General features: G+C 42.7%; 1 protein-coding gene across 1 annotated transcript in view; it reads left to right on the forward strand.

The window, feature by feature from the left end:
* The first annotated feature begins 8,359 nt into the window (after positions 1-8,359).
* Positions 8,360-27,113, forward strand: part of b4galnt4a (beta-1,4-N-acetyl-galactosaminyl transferase 4a) — a 186,707-nt gene continuing 167,953 nt past the window's right edge. Inside the window, exon 1 of the mRNA XM_049574774.1 lies at positions 8,360-10,035. Coding sequence (XP_049430731.1) covers positions 9,894-10,035 — 142 coding nt within the window. The 5' untranslated portion in view covers positions 8,360-9,893. The remainder of the gene's footprint in view (positions 10,036-27,113) is intronic.

Consider the following 27,113-nt stretch of genomic DNA (forward strand, 5'->3'; position numbering starts at 1 on the left):
TTGTCTGGCAGTCTGACCAAGGCCTTTGTAGTTCCTATGCATCTCTTTATGTTCTTTTTGAAACACTTACTAGACGGTACCTGGCAGAGTGACATTTTGCCCAGTTGGCCCATTCAGTAATCTATCCAGTGGTATTGTTAGTCCTGGGCATTTCAGTCTTCAGCCCAAAATGTTTTATGAATAGCCCCAAATATACATAGGCTGTGTGTATATTTAAAAAAAAATCAGGGTAGACCTAGGGCGGCACAGTGGTGCAGTGGTTAGCATTGTCGCCTCACAGCAAGAGGGCTCCCAGGTGGGGGGCTCAAACCCAGGGTGGGGGAACCCCTCTGTGCAGAGTTTGCATGTTCTTCCCGTGTCAATGTGAGCTTTCTCTGGGTACTCCAGCTTCCTCCCACAATCCAGTGGTTAGGTTCATTGATTATTAATTGTTGACTCTAAAATTGTGGTGAATGGTTGTCTGTCTCTGTGTGTCAGCCCTGTGATAGTGTAGTGACCTGTTCAGGGTGTACCCTGCCTCTGCCCAGTGTCAACTGGGATAGGCTCCAGCAGCCCCGTGACTCCCAACAGGATAAGCAGTTATAGAGAATGAATGAATGAAAGGGTAGACCTAACAATAAAAAAAAGCCCCGAACCTAGTAATGTGACATTTTGTTCATGCATTAATGCCCTAAAAAATAATATGACATTGTTAATCAAAACACAAGTTGTGGGTCGTGTGTGTCATTCAATCAGCGCATTTTGTGTGATGATATTCATAGTGCCCCTGTAATCACTTAAATGTTGCTGCAGGTAAAGGTGGAGCACATTTTAAATGCTTCATATACTGCTGGGTGGTTTAATCTACAATCATACATCATCATGTATTAGTTCATTATATTTTGTATTAATAAAGTTTTCAAAGTAACTAAAGCAGCCAGATGTAGTGGAGGAACAAGTGCAATGCTTCCCTCTGAGGGAGAGGGGTATAATTATAAAGTAGCGTAAAATAGAAGTACCTTAAGTACCTAAAAATTCTCTAAATTTTAATGATAGCTGTTGCATGTATCCTGTTTCTAAATTACTAATATTTTTAATACAAAATTAAATTAGAAATTAAAAATAAAAAACAGTTTTTAAGGGTAACTAAGATGCCAGAGTGCATAAAAAGAAAAAAATCCCCAGAGGAGGATCCTCAGACCTCCCTACAGAGGTCCAGGTGAAGCCCCCAATGTCTTCAAATCCTAGAGATGCCCCTGATCACATCAATGACTTTAGGCCAGCTGATAATAATCAAGTGATATGTTATTTTTTTTTTTTACTTGCTGGTGTTATTTTTGCAGAATCCACCCTCACCTCAGTGAATCCTCGGCTGCTGGATACATGAACCCCCTGGTGAGTACATTGCCACTTGTTTTTTTTTTTCTTGTTTTTTTTTTTTAAGTAACCTTGTCCAATATATTTCATGTTTTATTTATTTATTTATTTATTTATTATTTATTGGCTTGGTGACACTATGGAATAAGATACACAAAATCAATAAATTACTGATTCATAATTTATCTTTAGAAACAGTAAAAAACAAAAGATACACACAACCCAGTGTTCAATGACAGTGGTGCTGCACTGAAGAAACAGTAGCTCACGTTTAATTTTAATACTTTTGTTTTTTTTTGTTTTTCATTTATACATATATATATATATATATATATATATATAAATGTATACAAAATGTATACAAACGTATTTTGCTGCTGATGATTTGGCATATCAGATGTGTTTGTTGGACCAATATGTCTCGGCTTTTTAGTCAGAGACCTTTTAGAAATAAGCAACTTATGCGGAAAATATGATTTGTGTATGCTAGTATTATTCCCTTTTGTATGTACTGTATGATATTGGAGTACTGTTACTATTATTTAATTATATATGTCGGCAACAGGTGTGGTTTGTCACATGACGAGTACAGGCGTCACAGGTATTTAAGACGCCGACTTTCTGTTCATCATAAATCAGAGGCAAAGCCGCTGACTCCAAACATCACACAGCATTAAAATCCTGCCAACAGGAGCTACTTGGTGTGCAGATCTACTTGTTTCTACCTCATAATTTACCTTTCCACTATTTGTCATTTTGTGTTTCTTTGAAAAATCAGGGAATAGCACATCATCCCTCCAAAGTGTCAAGTAGCTTCCGAGTTTTAACGATAAATCCACCTTTAGTTCGTATGGCATGTGTCTGGTGTAGAACTCTGAAAAAGTGTTTTATGTTATTTTCCATAACCGCTTATCCTCTTGAGGGTCACAGGGGGGTCCGAAGGCTATTCCAGCTGACATTGGGCGAGAGGCAGGGGACACCCTGGACAGGTCGCCAGACTATCACAGGGCTGACACGTAGAGACAGACAACCATTCATGCTCACATTCACCAGCTGAGAGTCACCAATTAACCTGCATGTCTTTGGACTGTGGGAGGAAGCCGGAGTACCCGGAGAAAACCCACGCTCCCTCCTGGGATCACACCAGGAATCCTCTTGCTGTGAGGCGACAGTGCTAACCACTACACCACCATGCCACATGCAACTGTCAGATATAACAGATGCTTGCTATAACTATTAGGCTTTTTTTTTTTTTACAATGAGATAATGACAGCTGTTCATTATTTTTAGATTAGATAAATTAAACTCTATTACTACACCTCAAAAACAAAGTTCTCTGGGAGGAGCAGTCAAAGCCAAGCGAGAAACTTAAAGCATCCAGTGTGCGGCACCTGTTGACTGTAAGTGCTGGCCCTGGCTTTTATGATCTCACATAATGTCAGAATTGAAATTGAGGAAATATTCCTTGTTTAATGGGCTTGAAACCAGCTCATCGTTGGAGCTGGGTAATGCATGAATGTTTTATTACAAGTCTGGACTACTTGTCATGGATATGCTCTTTGAGGTGACAGCAGGGAGCACTTAAAGTGCGATTGTTTGGTTTGAGAGAGGGAGAGAGAGATAGAAAAGGAGAAAGAGGGGGAGATAGACATAGAGAGCCCCATTGGCATTACTTCCCTCTAATCCTCTTTGCACTACACCTGGCTGGCATACTAATGATGAAGAAATGACCTAGATTTCTCTCTCTGCACATTCATACTCACAGCACAAAACATAATGAATGAGTTGGTTGAATTTTATTTTGTGCGACTGCTGTTTTTCTGTCAGCGTGGAGTCTGAGAAAGAGGCCATGCATGGATATTCACTCTTGATGAAAGGCAGACTCTAACGCTACAACAGTCACTTTGGTCTCAGTTGTTTGAGCTCCTTCAGCAGCTTCGTGATGAATACAATTTGTTCTTTGAGAAGGAGGCTAGAAGATTGTCAACAAAAATCATCCGTGTGACGTCTTTTGATACCGCACGCTTCCTTGTGACAGTTTCCTCAGAACAAACACTTCATAATGAGAAAACTGAAGGTGCCACAATCTTACATGGTTACAGCTAATATAACACTGGCAGCTGAGCTATTTTTACTGTTGCTGTGTTTAGACACTTCACCTGTTCAGATGAGAATGCAGCTCACTGTGTAATTCACCATGGCAACGCACAACAACACCACTGACAAGATCTTTGAGGAATGACAAATTCCAGTAGCTGCAGATCTGCAGTGCAAAGGGTTGAGGTGGGCTCGTGAACGTGTGTGGGATTGTTCCTTGAACTTTTTGTCGACCAAGTCAGGGAAAACACTGCAAAATGTTTTTTAATATGGCAGCAGCTGTAGCTATGTGATGTTAAACGCTCCGTCTGAACTGCACGTCTCGGGAGAGATCTAATTTTCAGATCTGTCTAACCATATTTGGAAGAAACAGCTGCAGAAGGGTGCATGTGTCTGTCTTCAGTACGTGTGTGTGGGATGTTGGGCGGGGGCTGAATGTAGAAATGATTATAGTCAACTGCTCAAACTTTTAACTTAGGAAACTATAACTTTTAAAAACCATTTAGCGTTTGTATTTGCATTTGTTGGTGAGGGATTATTTCCATTTAACAGATAATTAGAAAACAGTCTCCTTTCATCTCCTCTCCTCTGATCCGTGCTTCCCTATTGATCTTGCTTCATCAACCACTCCTCTTTTCACCTCATCCCTTCACGTTACCTCTCCCAGTGTCCCATCTCCCTCCTTTCTCATCTGTAAACATGGAGGAATGCTATTTCCCCAGAAGGAAATTCAATAGGGCACAGCAGAGCAGAAAGAAATGCCACTCCGCACCTGTTTGGTGGAGGAGGAAGCTCAGGCACAGAGGGCAGGCAGAACTGATCCGGCGGGATGCAGGAGGCAAAACCCCTTAATCCCTGTGACATTTTAGCTCAGACCTCTCGTCAAAGCCTGTGAGCTGCTGTGCTGCCCGGGAAAGAAGGTTGGAGGAGGCTGAGGAGGGATGCTTATGAGAGACGAAAGCTGAGGGACAGAGAGACAGTTGGTCAAAGATAGACAAGGATAGACAAGCAGATATTGGATTAGTGAAAGGAGAGACAATTTCTAAAGCTGCAAGATCAGATGACTTGCTTATTAAAGCAGCGGCAGCCTCCATTTGAGGCCAGTTTCTCCTCCTCTGCTTGTCTGCATCACATCTCTGTTCAAAATGCAAACACCATCACACTCTGAGATGATGCGCTCTGCATACTGAGTCCCTAGCGATGCCTCCCCCTCGGCTGCGCTCAGCGGTATCATAACTTCACTGTCACACTTTGACACCTGTCACAGCCAGCTGGGCATTCACTCCTCCTCGTGGGTTTGGTCTCTGTAATACCCCAGGAGACAGCAGCTTCCCTGCCTTTATCAATCCCCACCTTGAACACCCCTGTCTGTCCATATCATTCCACTGCACACTGCCTCCTCCTGGATTCATCCAAGCATGGACATCCCTGGAGGGTGGTACCGAGGTGCCAAATGTCTCTGCAGGCATGAAAGAGAGCAGAGGCAGAGAGGGAAAACAGCACGAGTTTCATTTTAAAACTGAAAAAGACAGGTGTACCTGAATGCGAAAGTGTTTCAGATAATATAAAAACTCCCTTCTCTTAGCCAAATTCTCTCTCCCCGTGTTGCTCAACAATAAACGGAGCCATATGCAGCGTGTGAAACTTTCTGTCTAGCTTTAATGTGAGTTAAAAGTGTGCAGGTCCCTTGCTGTGCATTGGATGCTTGCCTGCCCTTGGATGAAACAGAAATAACAGAGGAGCAGACAGACAGAATTTCAGGTACACAGACTGGGTAGAAAATAGACTTGTTTTTGTCTTCAGCCTGACAAAAACAAGTCAGACGATCAAACATAAAGAGGAATTGAATCAGGACCTCAAAAAGCCCATGATAATGTCCTGCAGCCAAGAGAGAGAGAGGGAGCAAAGAAACAGTACATGAAACTATTTGATTACACACTTTGAATGACTTTCAAAACCCGGTATGTGTGATGAAATACCTTCAGTTTTTCCTGCAACAGCCCCAGCAAGGTGAATGCCGTGAAGTTTTTTTTTTGTTTCAGCATAAATGATGTTTGGCTGAGGTCATTCACTAAGCACTCATTTCAATACAGCCCAGATGAATACCTAAGCATTTCATTTACGCTCAGTGTTTGCTCTGAAGATTACATTATTAATCCACGGAGACAGAGGATTATGGTTTGTGGTCCCTCTGATTCAGAAGGCACAGCTGGGACAAACTAAATTGAGGTCACATTCCTATATGCCAGGTTCCATGCCCTTTTATCCTTTATCTAGATTCATAATGGCATCAATAGCGTATCATGGCTACAGCTGGATGATTGGACTCGACTTAAACTGGGGATAAACCACATGTTTGATGCGTGTCAACCTATAGTGAATGATACGTTACATCACACTTTTTTTGCATTTTATATTAAAGCCCCTACACACACTTATGGCTCACAGGTATTTTCACTTAATCTCGCTGATGAGACATCATCTCACTCAGGATTGTGTGGGTGTGTACAGCCTGTGCATGACTGACATCTTACTCAATCTCTTGTTAAATTTAATGTCATCTGTCACGGTGGGATATTTTATACCTTTATTTTTCTCAGTGGTCTAATTCTCCATACCACATACAGCTCTAACTGCAGTTTGGACTATATACTAATCTCTGTTTGTTTCCCAATTAGTAAACAGCAAACATCATAATTAAAGGAATACTTCAGCCACAAAATGATCATTTGTGTATCAGTTATTCACCCCATGCTATGCTGAATTCAGGAGGAAAACATTATTTTCCTCGCATGCCTGCAGGAAGAACAAAGAATCAAAAAACATGCCTCCACAAAAGAGCATGTGCTTTTGAACTCTGCTCGTGTAAGCAGATGTTTTGATATAGTTTTGCTGTTGTTAAAGGTAAACTATGCAGGATTTTCCTTAGAAAAAACAATATGTAGACTCATACAGACACAATCCCTTCGAACCATTGATTATGACCCACTAGACGTGTATGGTGGTGTATTTATCTGCAGAGACCCTGCCTTCTGCCTGTACTTTTTTCTTTTTTTGTTATGTTTAGGATGTTCCTGGGAACAGCGTGCAGATAGGGCTGGGACTTAATAGAGTTAACAACCCGGTGCCAGACTATAAGCAAAAGGCATCCAAGAGGAAGCTTCAAAAAATCACGGACACAGAGTGAGGAAAATGCAAATATAGCAAAGTGAAACAGCAAGTGGACAAAGCTTGGGGTCTGCTTTGATTTTTTAATTCTGCCGGTGGTTCTGTTAACAAACAGCAGCCAACAGTTCCTGCGCAGTAGATCTTTAAACATGCCCCCCTCTTACTCAAGCTAAGACCCCAGAATCCCTGCTAACCTTAACAAAGAGATGGCAAAAGTTAGTAGTTTGGAGGGCATTACGTTGTGGAAGAGGAGTCAACACCAACAGCATATAATAAGTACTGTTTTTAGTATAATGTTGCATAATCAACACCTGCTCATTAGTATGTGGTATGGATTCATGAAATGATTATTACCCTATTAGTATATTGAGCATCATCAGCCTGAGCAGAGGTCTAATCAGAATAAATGGAAACACCAGTGTGTGCAGGGCCGTTAAATATCTGCATTTAGCTGAATTATAATATTTTAGTCCCCCCAGGGGGCATTTAAATACAGACACTCTTTATAGCATGTATTTTGACTTTATTCAATGAAAAGCACAGGTGAAATTAATAATGTTACTGATGGCTCTGTTTCAACTGGGTGTGTCCAGGGTCCAGGTAGTGTGCATGCTCACTGGTCTGACCACAGGCTCATTTTACTAAGACTCTAAAACGGTGCAAAGCAGTTTCTAATTCCAGCAATGACAAATCAAAATGTCTTCTGTGGGAAAATACCTACTAGATCAGTCTGCTGCTTAAATATAAGTAAATATGTCTACATAGTTGTATTGTGGATAGTGAGATAAAATACAATGGCATCTAAACTTGCAATAGCTCTACCTGTATTTTGTCTCACAAGCTTGAAGCACTAACTTTGCATCCACGACAGTGAAGCCTCAAGACTCAGTGTAGTCACTGCTCTTTCATCTTTGACCAGAGGGCGGCAGTCAAGCGCGTGTCCTGAGTGCGTCTGCAGGGTGTCACCACACACACAACACACAGGCTACTTTATGTGCAATTCCTTTGTGACGAAATGCGAAGCCAGTTTAAGTAACGTTATTAATGCTATATTAAAATGACAAATATGCAGAATAATTTTGCCAACTTCTCTTTAAATATTAGACTGGTATTGATTTTATCTTTCCAAAACTAGCTTATATATTTTACCACTAACTCAGACGTAAATCAATTTAGGATGAGAAGACTGGTTTGCAAAAGCATCTGTGTAAATTTATGTCAAATAAAAAAAATAGTAGGCCTACATGCATTATTTCCTGTTTATAGTTTATTTCCTGGAGATTTCAGGGAGGGACTCCAGCTGAGGAATTTAACATCCATGTGAAGATGAGGAATGACTGTTACTAGAAGACATTTATTTTAAGATGGACGAGCCTAACACTGACACAAGAGTATTTCTGTGCACAGATGGTATTTCCATTAATTATCCATATTACCCTAGTTCCGTTTATCCAGTTGTGTCTCCACCCACTGCATAAAAAAATGACTAATCAGTAGGCTATTGATCAAATTTGCATGGGGGCCTTGAAATCTGGGCAAAAGGGCACAATAGGAAAGCTTAACAAGTTTCCAGCTTTGCGTTCAGCTATTGGATGATGTACCACAGTAGTAGCCTACCAAGCAACGGTGAGGGCAAACGCTGTCATCCCGCCTCCTGTGGACGCTTTGCGGGGCTGCGATTGGACGCCGGACCTGCCATTCCCCCTCCTGGCCAGGTTAGGTTGCTCTGCACCGTTAAGATGCTCAATTGATGGGCGTACTGAGCTGTGCAGTGAAAGGAGATACCCTTTACGTGTTTCATTGTAGCAAAACAAAACCATGTTCTATCCTGGTTACATCACTGCTTGTTGCTGGTTTCTCCGCGACACCCTTCCTGGAGCTCCGCTGGTTTTCCTCCCCGCGCGCGGCGACAAGCGGGTCGGACGATGCTATTGCGGCGTTTTAAAGGGAAAAAAGCTCCTGACAGAATAACAACACAAGGCGGTGCGTCGCCGCTAGCGCCACATATCAGTGTTTAGTAGTTTAATCCGGATGATTTGTTTCTGATCTTTGTCGCACGCGCGGTGGACTCGGACGACGCAGGTACTTTGGGGAGAATTTGGGTGAAACGCACCTGCCGCGAGACAGCGGAGCAACCGGAGCACATGGACATCTGTTCCCTGGACCTCAAATCGGACACTCACACCTGAGTATTCCTCTCAAAGCCTCTCTATTGTTTCCGCCGCCATGGAGAATGCACATTTTTTAATCTGCGATCTCGGTTTGATATTTACGCGTCGCGGGGCTTCACACCAGCCCGAGTGTGAGGATGACAGCTGATCGCCCCTCCTCTCCCGGGACTTAAATAAAAACGCGCTCCATCTGAAATCCCGCTGCCCTCGATCGGAGTCTCAGTTTCAGCTGTGTTTAACAATAGATGGAGCGCAGAGGGCTGTGACATTTGGTTGATTGCCACCTTAACCTTCCCCCCTGATCAGGTTACCTTCACAGTGGCCACTCCGCCAGAGGTTTCACCGGCAGCAGCCTGGCATATATCACTGAAGGCCTTTTTAATTTCATTTGTACTCATTTGGAAAAGATCCATCCTGCAGGAAAACGGTGCTTCTGTGGAGTAAGCTCTGTTGAGATGCTCTGCCCGATCACCTCTCCACATGGAAACTAAATTCCTCCTCTCGCTCTTTGATACTTTGCGCTAAAGCCCATGGCCGGGGATGATCCTTGAGTAGCCGATAAAATAATCAGCGTCGCGGTGTCAGCAAAGGCTTGAACTACAGGGGATTTGTGTAGATTATCGCCGGACTGCTATTTTGTTCCCTCGGTCACACTCTTAACTGAACTTAGCGGCTTTTGATCCCGCAGCCTTTTCCCTGCTGCGCCCCGAGCCGCCTGGAAACTCCAGCAGGGGAAGCCTGTTTACAAGCCACGCTATTCATAGGAGAAAAGGGGGGTGTAAAACCGGGTTGCATTCATAAGCAATGACTGCCACAGAGGTGTTTGGACCCAGATCTGAGGATAAGACGACTTTGGCGCTGCTGTCAGCCCGTGGATCCGGGGGAATGAGACGCGCTTTAAGGCTGTAGTTAACACTCCCTGTTTACTCGCAGGGCTGCCTGGGATGGGAGAGGTAGACCATCAGTGAGAGCAGCGGACAACCAGAATTCTATATATATATATATATATATATATAAAAAACACAGCAGCCACCTATCGAGCACTTTCCGGACCCGTTTTGACTATCTACCGGGCGGCTACCGGAGGATGTGTGAGCCAGGATGCTGCGCTTCCCCGTGAAGAAGATCCGGAAGCAGTTCAAGCTCCTGCTGCTGCTGGTACTACTCACCTCCGCCGTGTGGTTCACCTACCTGCACATCAACCAGGGCAAGACCATCAAACTGCACTTCAACTACGGAAAAGGTAGGCTGAGAGAAACCTATCTGTGCATCTCATGTGCTACACTTCTAGAGAAGTCTTCTGCTCTGATGGATATGAACTAACAGCCCCTAAAGACATTTAACAGCCCCTTTATAGATACTGTAGTGCAGTGATACCTCAGGAGGTAATACCATAAACTAGTGCAACATCATAAAAACACCTCTGAACACAGTGCAGGAATATTAAGGTGACATCCACAAAGAGAAAAATGCTCCACAGCATAATAACTCCACTGTGAACTCCCCACATAGTAACAGATGTATGTATTCCAGGAGTGTGATGCTAAAACTCTTGATGAGGTCAGTATAAACACTACACACACATAAAGTCTCTTTATAAATATTACTGGATTTATCATAAATGTGTCCCTGAAACAACAGCCCCACAGACTTTCACATGATTGTCCTCCTGTGGCATGTGTGACGGGCAGGACTAGAGAAGAAGTAACACAGAGAGGCAGCCTGTCTCATAAATTAACAATAGTTTCCTTCTCCGGGCTAAGTAAAGAGCACCGCGGTGTCGGGCCAGGTCGAAAGCCAGACCCCCGCCTTCAACGTTAATAATCAAAGGGCTGTTCATAGAGGTGGCTGCAGAGGTCACAGGCGCACCAGTCAGGCTTGGAAAACATATCAGTAGTTGGGCAGTCCAGGGGAGGCGGGAGGCAGATCTCCACCTGCTGCTGCGATGCCTCTTATTACCAACGCTTGATTGCGTGTAGCCACTGTGCACAGTGTGAACGGCTGGTTGTAGCAGTGATCTAGAGTACTGTACCGGACCTGCAGTGAAAGGAATAGTGATAAAAGGTGCCGGGTGATGTAACGCACCATCACTTACTACAGATTCAACATGGGATGGTGGTGTACTCTGTCTCCCGCAGCTGTCTGTGTAAAGTGATACCCAATGATTATGATGTCCTTGAAGAGTGCACCCAGTGCGCACACACACACACACACACACACACACACACACACACACACACACACACACACACACACACGCACAATGCACTGACACACAGGGATCATTTCTTTGTCTCTGATCTCAGCTGTGGGGTTTTCCCAGTGACAGACTAGATTTAGTTTTCTGATGAGCATAGTCCTGAATCATACTGATGGCTGAAGGCTGCCACTCTGGCTTGTTGCATTTGGTGACTGCAGCTGAGCGAGCTGTGAGTTTGTGTCCGCAGCTAGTGAAGTCAACCAACCATCCCTGCACTGACTCCCGCATTTCTGAAGCATATATTATTCTACCTTGGATGTATATGGCAGACCTTTCTTAAGAAAAGTAAACAAATAAATGCACATGATCAGCCTCATATCAACCATATTCATTGCAGGGCTATCGTGTTGCACTGCACCATATCATACAGGTGCTCATGATATTATATCTCACACATACAGACACTGAAGTTGACGTAATGAATGGTCACTCTCAGTCTTCCTACACTAAGCAGATTTATGGGATATCATTGCATTGTGCATTCTTTACCCTTTGTGATTCTGCTGTCGCTGCACTGCTGATATTGTGCTAACTTGTCCGAGAGCATGACATTCCCTTTCATTCTCTTTCTCCCCACAGCCCTGCTGATATTTTCGATATTACTGTGTTCCTCATTTTAAGGATTCCACTAATAGTCTGCCTTTTGTGACTCGTCCACGGCGGCCGTCTGGCAAGGAAGGAAGCTGTTATGCTGTACTTTGCTGGTCTGTGTGTCTAATTGACTGTCTTCCATTTAGCAGGCATCTGAGCAGGTCAACTCACTTAACCTCTCATGAATAACATGTCCCCTCTCGCACCAAGGGTTTCTAAGTGAGATGTACTGGAAATGGGGCTCTATGAAGTGTGTAAATATTCATATCAGGCTGGCAGTATTCTCTCCACACAAAAAATCTTCATTGATTCTTAGCACTGAGGTGGGGCAGGTAGAAATAATGTAATTTCATTTTTGGCCTGAGTCCCCCCCTTGTTTGAATATGAAATGACAATTTGTCAAATTTCCACTCCGCTTGTCCCTATTTTGGAGGAAATTAGATTTGTCTCAGCCAAATCCTCTCCTTGAGGAAGCACACGTATCAGACAGATTGCTGCTAGTACTTCATCCACTAGATAATGTCTTATTGGCATATGACCAGCAGACTTATGAGAAATATAAACATCTTGGCATAAAGTGCCCCATTGAGGCTGCGTCTATCTAATTGTGAATAATGATTTGAGAAGCGCGTCGGAGACAGTTTACCGCTGATGATTTCTATACACAGTCTGTCAAGTGTTTCAAACTTCAGTCGACTCACCTCAGTGTGCTCATGTGTTGGTTCACTGGGTCAACATAATGAGGAAGCAGGGGCCTGAGCCTTGAGAAGAGGCCTTCTTAATGGTGCCCTGCGGAGTCTTCATGGCAAACAAACACAGTTTTGTAATGCATTCAACGTCTCTCACCGAAACACATTGTGTGTATCCTTAAGACCTAACAAACCCTGTGAATACATTTTCTCCTCCGTGAAACACTTGCAATGGCTTTTGTGAACGCTTTGAAACTTTCTTTGTTGAACACATTAGCTGCCTTTTGTTTTCTCCTCTTGCTACCTTTTGGCGCTTAACATCCACCAGCTGTAACCACTCTTTCAGTCTTTGTAATTTGAAGTAATGTATATGAACTTCCTTGTGTGTGTTTTGGGAAGCACCTTTAACTCACGAACTGCAACCCTGAACTCATTTAGACAATACCTGGAGGAGCTGTTAGTGAGAACGCAAGTGTCTGAATCATTTGGACGGGATATTAAATAGACTTTAGTCTGCCAGTTCCTCAGCACAAAGTCTGTTTAATGTCCAACTGAACCCATGTGTGAATAGAGCCGGTCATTGTCTGAAGAATTCAGAGCGAGTGAGTAGGCATGTTGATGATGTTTCCATCACGTGACTGGTGCAAAACCAGAAGAATACAAGGATCCAGGGATGAAGGAGTAGAGTTATTTATATGAAGACACAAAGAAAAAGGTCTAACTAGAGAGATGACGAGATGTGAAAACTTATGTTGATAAGGACAGACACTAAATATACAGACAAAGCCGAGGAACGGCCAGAGACTCAGTTGTTTATAACCAAGTTGTGATATACCAAAGGATTCATGATATGATATAATCACGATACTGAAGTCATGATACAATATTATTGTGATTTCAAGTACGTTTACCCCTGGTAAACAGACACTTCGAGTTCCGCACATAAATGTATGTAGAATGATAATAACTAGATACCCGATCCCAAGATGGCGCATATTCAGTCAAATGGAACTGCTCGCTTGGCACATATGCCAAAAAAACGTTTTCAGCTTCCGGATTTACGTGTGATTTACTTGTGATTTGCGGCCCAATGAGTATCCGCAGTAGTGCTTGTCCTGCTAGCTCCGCCCATGACTTCCCGCTCAGCTCATACACTTTACATCGTTATGACATCACAGATGTTAAAATATCTTTTTTTGACTCAAGGAAAGTTTTACAAATATAAAACCTCTATGAATAAAATATATATAATGGAAAGATTCATAATTGACTTTGTTGGCATTTGGAGGTGTCCTGTCAACAGTTTTACAGAAGTCTCTTTTACAGTGGTGGTCAATGGAGAAAATGCTTTTTGGGTTGCAGTTTTTTTTTCGCTGCAGGTGGCCACTTGGAGACATTCCCGGGAGCCTCATTCCGCAACCTATTTTTTGCATCCTGCATTGCCCCCTGCCCCCTGCACGCTCTTTCCAGGCGCTACACCTTACCTAAACCATGTAGAATCCAGACCTGATTCTCTGGACAAGTTCATATAAGAAAACAACTGTAGAGACGCAAAAACAGACACACATACTGTATACAGGAATACAGTCATGGAAGGATAATGGAAAGTCTCTGGTTGAACTCTATGTACTGGCTGACAAGAATCTGGGTGCTGCAGTGAAGAAAAGCACTCTCGGCAGGCGTTGATTGCCTCGACCAAGCTTCAAATAGCAATCTTCTTGTTTTTACCTGTCTGGTGACATTTACATTCTAGGTTTAAAATGAGCTGTGACGTTACTACCCCAACCTGTGCATCACCTAGTCTATGTAATGGAAACCTTGTGATTATCACCAGTCTACATATATTTATTGATATGCGCTGATGGACACATCATTACTCAGAAGTCATATGTGGTCATTTATATTACACTGTGGTTGGTAGGCTAGGAAATCAATTACGCAGAAGAATCATCAGGTCATTTTGATTCAGGGTCGTCATCATTCAGAGCGTCAAGCCAGCCGCAGCCATATTGAAATGGACCATCATTTTCTGTCACTAAATTATTCAGTACAGGATGGAGCTGTGTGATAGACTGGTGATTGAATGGTGATGGGCAGTGCACTCACCTTTTTTTGTGATATTATAGAAAGCAGAGAGACAGAGAGAAGGATCTAATATGAGGGAGGTAATGGCATACACAAACAGAAGCTTAAGAAGTGAGGAAATTAAAAAAAAAATATCTAGATGTTAAAGTTACTCCCTACCATAGATGTAGAATGGGATGAGATGGGCATTGAACTGCTTGCTGGGGTCATTTGTGCAGTTTAAAATAAAATGGCAGTTGTTGGTAGTTGCTATAGTGACAAGACATGTTTTGGCCTACTGTACACACTAAGCCAGCGTTTTCCTTTTGTTTGTCTTTTGTTGATGCTCATCATGTCGCCTTGACCCATAACCAACGGAGATCGTGCACAGAAGAAACCTCTTTATGAGGTTTGAGTACTTTTCATATTTAATCCAGTACTGGTTCTGTTGCCTATAATTCGATGCCAATACCCAATGGTACATTTTTCGGAACTTTACTTTTCCTGTAATAACAAAAATCAGTTTTTTGAACAAGCTGCAGGGGTGATGTAGACGAAAAGGTGATTATTCACTTTCTCCTCTTTTCTAATCACACATAGAGGTAATCTGCTGTCTTAGTCTGTCCGTCTGCTTGTGTGTCCTTGTGTGTGTGTCTGCTCATCTAGCAGTGATACTAGTCTATTACTAGAATATAATAGAAAAGAAAAAGACTAGAAGCCGTAACTATCGAGGCAGGTGCTGCGATAGATTTTTCTCGCTGGGAAATGACTGAGTGGCCGTGGAGCTCTGTGGCCAGCATCTCGACTTTGGGGCGTTTCTACCACCTGTCTGAAGTTGAACCTGGTGGCTCAGTGGAGTTCCATTGCTGGCCTTGGAGCTCCAAAGCTGGCTTCAAGGCTTGGCGGGCTTCACGTCACTTTCGACTCTTGTCCAGTGTTCTCACCACGGTGTGCTCTCAGGTACAGAAATTTGGCACCAATGAATTTAATGTGAATTGGTACTAGGAAGTGCTGTCGTGATTTAGACAGTACTCTTACAAGTACTGAGTTCGGTAGCCAATTTTACTCTCCATGCTACGTACTACTCCACTGCTTGTTCGGTCTTTACTGCAAAACCTCACCTTAGTGAGTTTGCAACTTACCACATGTCAGTTCATACGTAAGTTAGCCTGCTACGATGCTCACAGTACTTTGTTAAGACAATGTTACACATAAAAAATGGCCGCCACTCTGATCATCCTCCTATGCTAATTTAATTGAAATGGCCATTCTGCTCTTAAGCTATTCCTATACCTCCCACACTATGAACCTGTTGTGCTTGAAGAGAAAAATGTAGGGTAGGGAACATACAGACAAAAGAATGATCTTGATTTGCTTTGTGCAGGAATGTATAATTTCCATATGCCTTTGTTGTGTATGAATAGGCTAGTCAAATAAACATAATCACAGCACAATAAGCAATACCAATGGGATGTAATGTGTGGGTGTTTCTTGGGGCATTCATTTATCTTTTCTTAAAAGCCCAGGTAGCTGTTGTAACTGTGATGATGGGGAAAGCCAAAAAGGTATAATTAAATAGTTTTCAGATTGCACACTGGCCAGACTAGCCTTATTTAATCAGAATTTCAATGAGGAAGTGTGTTGGCAGGCAGTGCTGCGGTGCATATTAGATGAGTGCCACATTTATGCGGCCACCCAGTTGTACAACAGCCCCCCTGTTTACCAGCATCAACAGGTCCACTGAGGAGGAGGAGGAGGCTGGCTGCTGCATACAGGCCTCTATTGATTAACTAAGATTACACATGTAGAGGCACACACACGTGCATACACTCAACCGCCCCGATACAAATACACAAATATGTTGCCTATGTATTTGTAAAATGGCACATAATGCACACACGCACATCACCGCTCTGGAGGGATAAGGAGGAAGTCGGAAGAGGAAGTCTCAGGGGCCTCGACAGATTGGCTGCTTGGTTGCCCATGGAGACAACATATGTGAGGAACGTGCTGGGCTGGTGCAATGTTTCTGAGCTTATTTTCTCAAGACCGATGAATTCACAGGTTTCGAAGAAGCCTGAATGCGTTAAATATCCTCGGAGAGACTAAAAATAAAGCACACGCAACTTGTGGAAGCAGTGTCATTGTATTGTGTTCATATCTCCTGAGAGAGGGGTGAAACTGAAACTCCAACCACACACACACACACACGCACACACACGCATTCACATTCACATTCAAACACTTGTACATAGTTGCGGTTCAGTATCAAGTTGGATTTGGCTTGTTGTTGTATTTCAGCAGCAACACCCTCAGGCTGACTTGCTGTCATGGTAACCATGGCCTCCGATGTCACTTTCCCTAATTTTAGCTCTTGTGGTTCTCACGGTCGGTCAGCTTTACCTCGGCCAGGACCACTTTGCCATCTCAGCGTGTGCAAGCGCGTTAACACGTACACAGCACCTTTTTTCATGCCATCATTTATTCATGCAACAATGAATATCGTCAATTACCTTTTCAGATTTGTGAATAATGCAGCTGCTCGGTGCCCACTTGCCCCTTCGATGAAACGGAACCGGAGTTGTTAATGGGAGAAGGAAAAACAGAGCAAGAAACTATAAACAACCTACATGCTTAGCAAGGAAGCAATTTCCAAGGAAGTTGTGTTGTATATCTTAGGTGGGTTTCTGACAGTTGAATTTAGAAGCTTTTACAGGAGCACCGAGCCCAGCGTGGGCGCAGTCTGCAAGTCTGCATCAACAAAGTGGTTTGGGCATGTTAAACCGGGGACACGTGTGAACCCAGCTGGGCGGTACGGCTTTTAAAGATTGCTTCCATTTAGGAATGCTGGGCCTTTATATCACAGTGGAAGAGCTCTGTTAATCAGATGAAAATGGAAAAAAAAAGAAAAAGCTTTTCATCAGGAGACATTCTGAAAGGGGTGAATTATGAAATTGTAGCTGTACTAATGTGGTGATTTATATTCTTTAGAGCCATACTGTTTGGCTTGGCTTAACAGAAATATTTCGGAGACTGTGCAAGCACATAATTTGATTTTTAGACGGAAGTTATTGCTGCAGAAACCTGGATGTTTTCAGTGCTGTGAGTATAACATTGAAATGTGGAATCTTACAGTATAATCTATGCATATGTCTCCCGTATCTTTGAGAAATGATTAGATATAACCATACCAATATCGGGAAACTGCATTATATATGAAACAGTCATTTAATTTGAAGCGAGCGTATCTTTGACGCCTTATTACATTTAAAGGGCTGTGTCATAAAAGCATGCGCATGTGGCAGTCAGTCCATTGTTAGCTTGTGTCTGGGGATCTGGGAATGGGGACTGTCAGAAGCTCAACCATGAATCTGCCCCACAGCTTATCTGACCAACCCAGTAAATCTCTCTCTCTGGGTAATTCCACAGCGAGGATGAACGATGTCCCCATAACAACTCGCACAGTGCATCCTCAATGCGCCTAGATGCTGTAGGACCTGTCTGGTGGAGGTGGAGACAACAGAGGGATTAAGAGCGGGAAATAACACCTTCGCTCTTCTTATGCATTTGCTTTTATTTCATTGTCTGTGCTGTCATATTCCTGCATTTGCTTTTTCTCACATGTACTTGCATGTCTAAAAATATGTTTGCGTAATCTCTCGCTCAGTGACACTCTTTCCCTTTGGTGATTTAGCATTTTCTTGCTTATGCTAAAGCAATTGCACAGCGCCCCTGGACAGAATTTATAACGGCGCTAAAATAATTCACACTCAGGATGTGTTACATTCACATACCCACCGTGCATTTCACAACCCTCAAGTGCTGCGTGTAAGATTAACGAATGTGGATATAGGATCGAGGGATGAAGGGAGGCTAGGTTGAGAGGTGAGCACAAGCGTTGGAAAAACACAAGTCCAGAGTGTGTTAACCTCGGGGTTAATGAAATTTGTGTTGGCCTGCCTAACAAGCCACCATCAAGGTACCAGCTCTGCCCCATGCAGATGAGAGTTCTGGCCCACTGCCATGGCTTTGCCGCAGGAGATTTGTCTGTGTGTGTCTGCATGTGTGTGTTGGAGAGAGCTAACGAGTGAAACAGAGAGATTTAGTGTAAAAGGGAGGGAAATGTGTATGTGTGATGTAGTTTGTTTTTTTCCCAGTGTGTTATTGCATGTGTCTGTGAGTGCGCACCACCCCGATCTCGCTGCCGTCTGCACTTTAGCCCCAGTGTTTAGCCGAGCAGAAGAGGAAGCAGCTGAATGATGGCACTGTCTGCCCGCTGGCACGCTCGCTGCGAATGGGGGACGAGCATTTAGGGAGGAGGGACAGGGCAGAAGAAGGACACCCTTCTCACGCAACAGGTGGGACATGCAGCAGGATGCACCAGGAGAGGATGTGGCTGTGACTGAGAATATTCCCAGTCCTTCATGGTGTACAGTCTGTTTGTACCTGGAATTGTGTTGGATGTGTACACATGAGATGAGGCTCACAGTGGAAAGCTATTCAGGTGCATCCACCGAATGCAGCAGGGGTGTCTAATAAGGCAGCCATCACACTGTTAAACAATGCCATCAAGTTTTAATTAAGCCCAATTTTCATCAGTAGAGTGACAAAAAACCCACACAGTTTGGACAATTTACCAGGACACTGCTGGGAGACACAGAGGAGGGGAGTGTGAATCAGAAAGCGAGCGAGTTGGCGGCAAGTTTTAAGAAAGGAGAAACCACCAGAGAGCGAGAGAGAAAAGAGTGAGCGCCACAGAGACAGATGTCAGGTGGGAGTATCGACTGCAGACGATCATGATCCTTGTCATGATGGGATTTGTCAGTTTCCCCGCGCTCGGGCCCGGTTCCGCTCTTTACTCCCCACCTCTGCAGAAGGATTTTCTTTCATAGGGTTTCTATGCAGTGCCGGGCTGTATCAGCTCTGGTGTCACCTTACTGTAAGTGATCCGGACCTAGCAGGATTTCAATCAATCATCAAAGAGTGTGTGTCTGCGCGCTCCCTGCTGCTCAGAATGAGCTTTCTGTAGCGGTGGTTAATGGAAAAGGTCACCTCTCCTCGAGGCTGTGCTGGCTTGCAGCAAAGACAGAGAAAGGATCAGAGGAGGGGGACAGATAAACCTCGGTGACAATACAGACACAGGGATGTTGGTTGCATTGTAATCAGCTTTGTGAGGTTTTTTTTTTTGCAGCTCTGTTGAAAAGTCATAAAAATGGATACACTTAATGTAAGAGAGTAAATTGACCGTAGTGTACCGGTCCCTGTGTGCATCTCTCTTCATAGTATTCCCTTTCACCCTCCTTTTGAAATCACTATCATGCACATTCTTCCCTTTCAATGCTCACTTATGAATATTTACACATTTGTGGAACCAGATCTGGAGGTGGGATAGGAATTCATCTCCATTTATAAAAGCTTGCCGGGTAAAGTTGAGCAGTGAGTGGGAAAGTTTCCTCCACTTTGACATTTAAGGGCTTCCGCTAACATTGTCTGGCTGCCATTTAGATAAAAACTGTATCCTGCGCCTATATACAAAAGGATAAAAACACCAAGTATGTGATAGTGGTGCTGATAAGGCTCCCCACTGCTCCACAGCAGGTCTGACAGGTCTCCCCTGCTGACAGCAACCCGATGCGAAACTCTAGTAGAATTTTTGCATTTTGCTTAGTTGAGCTGAATGGTATATATTTCCGTCTCGACTTTTTTTTCTCTTTTATCTTGTATTACTACAGCACATTTTTTATCCCATCTTACATTCTATCTCCTCTCGTTCCGTCTCACCTATCATCCAAGTTTTCTTTTACATCTGACTGTCTCCATCTTTTATCTTATTTCTCTTCTTGCACGAAGCGTAGGAGTATCGGAGGAGGCGGGAGCAGAGAGCAAGAGAAAGAGAGAGGACAAGGGCTGCACTTTGTCATTCTTTTGTTTTGTGTCTCAAAGGCCCGCTCGCCGGCTTGATTACCATGTGAGCCGCTTTGTGAAGGAGCGCCGCATAGCTCTCTGAGCGCTGTCAAACACTGTTCCCTTTTTTTCCCCCTATTGTGGCCAGTCATGAGGAAAGATATTCAAGAAAAAAGGAAAGTTTGCAGTTTACTCTGAAGCTGTGTTTGTGTTTGTACAACTGTGCATACTTGCTTTGAGAGGAGCCCTGCCAGTGTGCACTGAATTTCAACATCTTTTCATTAATTGAACTTCTCTATAATTCATAATAATTAAATCCCCTGTTTTAGTATTCATCGTATCATTCTCAAGTTGTGGCTTATCCCTCTGATAGTCTCAATCACGCTGATACAGTTGATTGAAAATCAGCTCCTGATGTTTTGATCAGCGAAGTGGTCATTGAGTTTTGTGTTGCAAGATAATTTTTCAAAAGCTTGTTTTTTCCGCTTCATATACTGACAACTTTTTATTTTTGAGAGCTTAGTTTTTATTTGTGGCAATTACTGCGGGGAAAAGCTGCAGGCGAAAAGAAGGTTATAAAGCAAGTTGTCACAGAAAGTTCAGTCACAGGCTGTTTTCAAGTAAACAAAACAAGTGGCTGGTGCTTAAAGGATCCTAGCAAATATTTCTGCATATTCTAGCCCATTCATTTGTACCATAGATTTTAAATGTTTTTCTTTCTTTCTTTCTTTCTTTCTTTCTTTCTTTCTTTCTTTCCTCAGTTCTGAATGATGTGAAAATAAATAATTGAATCTAATAAGTAACTTAGCAACATAGGAACATCCTAAGTGCTTTTATTTTTTGCTAGAGGTTACAGTATTGTTATGGGGTAATGCAGTCCACCACTTCCAGCTGCTTCACCTTGTTACCTCTGTGTTTTCCTGTGACAATGATAAAAGCATGTTGTTCGCTGTAATGGATTATGCATCTCAACAAATTTCACATCATTGCGAGCTGATTTTCATAAATAAGTAGGTGCTAATGGATTCTTAAAATGCAGGCAGGTTTTTGAAGGTTTCCTCCCACGTCACTGCTGTCTGTCAAGAGAGTTAAAAGTTTAATATGTATATGGATTTTGCAGCGCTTTGGGTTGTACAGCAAAATCAGGTAGTGAAAATTTAACTACCTACTAGTGATGAGTGGGTTGACCCACAACCCACCAGTGGGTCGAGTGTAAATATTGCAGGTCTCAGGCATGTGGGTAATCAAGTAACAAAGCAGAATTCTAAGTAAGTTATTAATAACTTAGAGAAACATTGTGCAGTAGTCCACCTTCTCCTCTCCGTCTTTCTCTCTGTCTCTCTCATAGACGCACACAGCAAGCAGCTTTATCATCAGCACTGCTGCACTCAGGAATTCCTTTATTTATTTATTTTATTTAATCAGAAAAATCTATTGAAATCCACCATATTTAAAGCTCTCAGGTCATAATGTTTGTTAAAATTATTTCCTTCTGAGAATATGTAGACCTAATGTGGTGTCCTAACAGCAAGCCAGCATCTTCTCTCTGTCCACAATGAATCTGTTAAATACGCACTTCTGTAACGTCATGTCAGCAAACCACTGTACCTGTCAGCTGTGTGCTTATTATCATACCAAAAATGTAACTGCTTAAAACGATGGGAGAGTAGGCTACTGGTTGTCTTTTTATGTTTGTACTTTTTAAACAGAAAACCTGTTTTATATTGTGATACTTACTGGAGATGATAAACTGTGTAGCCAACAACAAGTAGGTTGTTATTAGCAATGGTCATGTACCAGAAACTTTCAGCTTCAGTTTTGCAGGTTTACGGGTTGGGTCTGGATGATTTATTAGTGCATATGTTTATGGTTCAGGCGGGGCAGATTGGCTTTCATAATGGGATGGGTTGGCATCAGTTTAAAAAAGCCTGAGCCGTGCATTACTGCTGCCCACACTAGATTTTCCCCACCTTGACAGGACGTTCCGGAAAGGCCACTGTTCTCACCTTCAGGGTCGACCTCTACCAATTACCTGGCTGGGTTTGTGCCAGCTCACATCTATTCCATCAATGCGCCAATGAGAAAATCACTCATCACTCCTAAATCACAGCACTCCATCTCCTCGCCTCAGTTGGCTTTGTCTCACGCACAGTATATCAGGCAGTATTCCCTACCTAACATGATGAAGGGCGCTGCTATAGCTTCCTCCCTCCTGGACAAAAAGTGATGCAGAGCTGCAGAGATCTAAACCAGCTGAGTCCAACTTCCTTCTACAAGTTGTGTTCTTGTTTGTCCTAACAACACACATCTGCACACTGTCACTTCTTCATATGGCTCAGCGACTGGTTTCCATTCCTATTCTGACACACAGCAGAGCCCCCTCTCTGTTGTGGCAGAACTGTTGGTTTTCAGATTGTCTGGCTGGCTTATTGGCTGGTTCGTCGACTTGCTGTATTATTCACTCTGAAGCTCTCGGTGTGCTGCAACAGCAGCAACATTTACCACAGCAATAAAAAGCAGCAAACAGTGACAATAGTATAAACTAAAATAGAAGGATACTTCTGTCTCCGCTGAACAGGGGACAGGGAAAAAAAGTTGAGGGAAGATGAGAATTATTGGAAAATAGTTGTAAATTTTATCCGAGCACAGCACGGCAAGAAACTGTATGTGCACTTCCTGTAGCTGTTGTTGATGTCTCCAGTTTCAGATTCACATCTCAGTGCACATCGCAACATGGCTTCATTTCCATGATAGCACAGAGAGGACATTCTTAAAAGCTCGTCTGACAGAGAGGGCATTGTACGTCTAATGTCACCACACTTTCCTCCACCTCCTTCTCCACCCTCTTATCTTCCATTTCCCTCTTGTTCGGTTGCTCGTCTTTGTTTTATTCTTGCTCCTCAGCCTCCCTTTCCCCTCCATATAATGACACATATATCCCACCCCCTGCGTTTTTTTTTTTGTAACATCAATTTTTACATCTGCAAATGAGATGTGGGACAAATACGAGCTTTTCATCTGGCTGCTTTCAACATGGAGATTTACCTTCCTCAGCAAAGCAAGACGATTCGACTCTATTATCTCTCTGTCAGACATGCTGCTGCTACTCACCCTGCTGGTAGAAATGAGGTGTTTTTACATTGCTGGGGAGGACAGGGGGACTGGCAATGAGCCGCTCAGTGTAATTGTTCCAGCACTTTTTTCTGACCATTTCATTGCATTTCAAACTACAGAGAATGGAGAGAAAACAGCCAAGGACTTGTATATATTGAGCGCTGGAGGATGGAGCAAGATTTTTAATGTGCTGCATTTAAAGTGGGTTTAGCAAGTGGCTAGATAGATCTGTGTAAGTGTATGTATACACCTATATACTTGTGTATGTATACACGTAGGAAGAAACCAAGATAGAGATTTATTCCTGGTTTGTGTGTGTGTGTGTGTGTGTGTGTGTGTGTGTGTTTGGTTGTGGGATGAGTTGGCACGCTGCTCACACTGACCCGTGGTTCAAGTTTTATTGTGTCGTGCATGGAAAATAACGCAGTCGGCTCTTTGCAATAAAAGGCTTGTTCCTTGGCTCTCTTCCCTTCAAAAATGGAAATACACATTCCAAAAATTGAGTGCTGCATGCATCAAATGTACATTAAAACACAATAACATTACTGAATAAAAAACATATTATAGGGCAATAAAAGAAGAATAAAAAACATCTACAGCATAGAGACAGGTGTGTGAGCGACAGGTAGTGATACACTACAAAGTCTTTCAGCAGAACATCAGATCTCCTCTCCTCCTCTAACATTAGCTGCTTTGCTCATAAAGGAAACCGCATATTAAAATGAAAATATGTTAAGGCGTGCTGTGATTGTAGGCTTGTCTTTTCCATTGTTCATGGGTTTTCTCTTTTATAATATCTTTGTGTACTTGGCAGCAAAGCGTGGCTAACTACTTTTGTCTCCCTCAGACCACACTGCGGACTGCAGGCATTCCACATTAGCTGTCATTCCTCTTTTGAAATAAACCACTTTGCAGCTACATTTGCGATAACAGGTCTCCACTGCCGCTATCTGAAAACCTCTCTGTTGTTTTCAATTAGATAGAATCAAGCCTAATCACCGAGACGACAAAGCGTGCCCGTGTAACTCACTTATTTTTCATGATTTAAAGTGCCAAATTAATTAGCCATTACATCAACTGTTAATTCTGCTTGCCAAGTTAATGTTCATTGTTGTAGCGGCTTGTCGCATATGCACAAGTGCCCTCATCAGGGTTTTTCTTTGTTCAAAAAGTACTTCTCACTGTATGCTGGGGGTTCAAAGAGCGTCAACAACTCTTACAAAGTCAGTATCAGTGACAGCTGCGGTAAAAGTGTCTGATTTCCCAGCACACTATGGAGATTCTATCGTGCTTAAAATGTTGCAGCTTTGCAGCTCCATAGACTGATATACATTTTCTGTGTGTGTGTGTGCCTGAGGGTAAATGAAGGAGGAAAAAGATTACTTTTTGTTTACAACAGTGTTTCCTACCCAGCCACTTAAAAAGCTGAAGTTAGTGATGGAGAAAGTGATAGTGCGGTTTGGCCTTCTGCAAACAAGGTCAATGCAGTGTGATAACATAGAGTAGCCCTTGTCTTCTCCTCCCTATCTTGCTCTCATTTTTGCTCAGAATTGTAGGAAAGCTTATTATATTGCCAGTTCCTACTAATCTGCTTTCAGCCCACACATTTGTAGGACAAACGCACACTCATGCGCGCACACACACACACACAGGGCGTGGACCCATAGAAGAGTAATTTGTTTTTCTTTGAGTGCCCTTAATGCTCGCTGGTGCTCTGAATAGAAAAATCATCCAATCAACAAAAAAGTCCTCGCTGTTAAGCCCGAGTTGTGCCTGTGCAAATTGAGTCATCATAGGCTGAAGTGGATTCTGCTTATTACTCCAATCAGATTGAGACACGCTCGTTCAATGTGCAGGTGAAGGTCTCACTCAGCTGGGTTAAGTCATTGTTACTTTGAATACAAGTGTTTACCAGAGCTATGTTTACCTGGACGCGCAGCACAGTATGGACAGTCAGTGCCATCGCCTTTAAGTGTCTTTGCTTCTTTTGTTTAGAGGCAGTCATTCTGCAGAGATGGCCTCCTGATGCTAGTGTAACAACAAGGTGCATAGTATTGTGAGTTATTAAGTGGTGCATGCAGCGGTGTGTGAAAGGAATTGTGATTGAATGCAATGAGCAGAAGAAAAACATGTAATCATATGTAAATCCTTTTCTTTTTGACCTCTTTACCATTCTCTACCAATGTTAGATCGCATTATTCATCTTGCTGGTAACTCATTCATTTTTTATGACCAAACCTGATGGTTGCAACATGTTGGGATGACAGACAGTAAAATCCTTTACTGCATATAAGACCTTCACTAATCATCTGTGACGAATATTAGCCACTCTGAGGTTCAGGGGTTAGGGTAACGTATTCTTAATTTCATCTCCAGGCAATATTTAAATTAAAAACTCATCTGTGTTTACCAAAATTACATAAAAAACATCCCTTTATGCCTTAAAAATGCTCAGATGTAAATCCACACCTTTGCCTCATTTAGTATACGTGGATCTGTAAATATGCAAATTCACCCTCAGTCGCTCGCCTGCAGCTCGAGCGTACCTGCTACCTTCACCCTGCTCATCAAACACACAAAACTCTGCTTGTATAAAGTAGTAGATACATAATCCATTGACTTGACTACTTAATTAAACAACTTATAAAATGTTGTTAAAGTTAGATAAACCTTGTTCTTAATCACTAACTCTGACAAGTAGAAGAGAAAGTGAAACTTGACTTGCTTCTCATTTTGTCGCAGCATTATCAATCAATCAATCAATCAATCAATCAATTTTATTTATAAAGCCCAATATCACAAATCACAATTTGCCTCACAGGGCTTTACAGCATGGAAAGCCCCACTCTGCAAGTTGACGAACTTGACTTGGTTTGTGACCACAGACTATATAAAACAATGGATGTAGCTAATGTGATGTCACCTATTGGTTTGTGGACTTCTGTTTTGAAGCCTCAGGTTCGGCAACTAGCTGTTTTGAAACCAGAGGTGACCATATTTGGATGAGAGGGTGAAGCTGTGGAGGAGCGAGGAGTGGATCTGACAGTGAACAAGAGGATACTATCTGCAGCCTGTCACTCAAAGGTGGCCACGACCTTAATTGTGCATAACAATAAAGCCTTAAGAAAAATGTAAACAACTGAGTTATATAAGAATTTATCCCCGCGCAGTTGTCATGAACAAAAGTAATTAGGTATAGAGACCAGATGTGGTTTTCGTACCAGGCTGTAAACACCTTTATTTCTGCTGTAAAGTTGGGCTTTTTAACATGGGACTTGTTTTTGAGGCCCGCCTTGAGTGACAATTGAGGAACTGCAGTTGTTGGTGCTTTGCTTTGGCTTCATTTTTGGAGATGTTTGTGATGTCACAGACCCTGGAAATCTGATTTCTGTTGTCTTGAGACTGTAATTGGTATGCTGCAGTTCCAAGAGAGAAATGCTCAGCCATGGTGTTGACTGCTTATTTTGCTCATTATGTCTTGTAGCAAATAAAATACAGCAAATCAACGTGTTAACAAGGTTAAAAACTTCACTGCGAGAGCTCTTTGAAGATTGAAAGGACAGACATAAAATTCAAGGAATAAATAGCTCTGCAAAGGAGCCTGTCCAGAGGGATACGCAGTCATTAGAACTGGCATGCTCACTTCATCTTTGACTCCCTGTACACCTTTAAAGGACAACTTCAGTATTTTTACAACCT

Source organism: Epinephelus fuscoguttatus, linkage group LG4 (genome assembly GCF_011397635.1).
Source record: "Epinephelus fuscoguttatus linkage group LG4, E.fuscoguttatus.final_Chr_v1".
Taxonomy (NCBI): Eukaryota; Metazoa; Chordata; class Actinopteri; order Perciformes; family Serranidae; genus Epinephelus; species Epinephelus fuscoguttatus.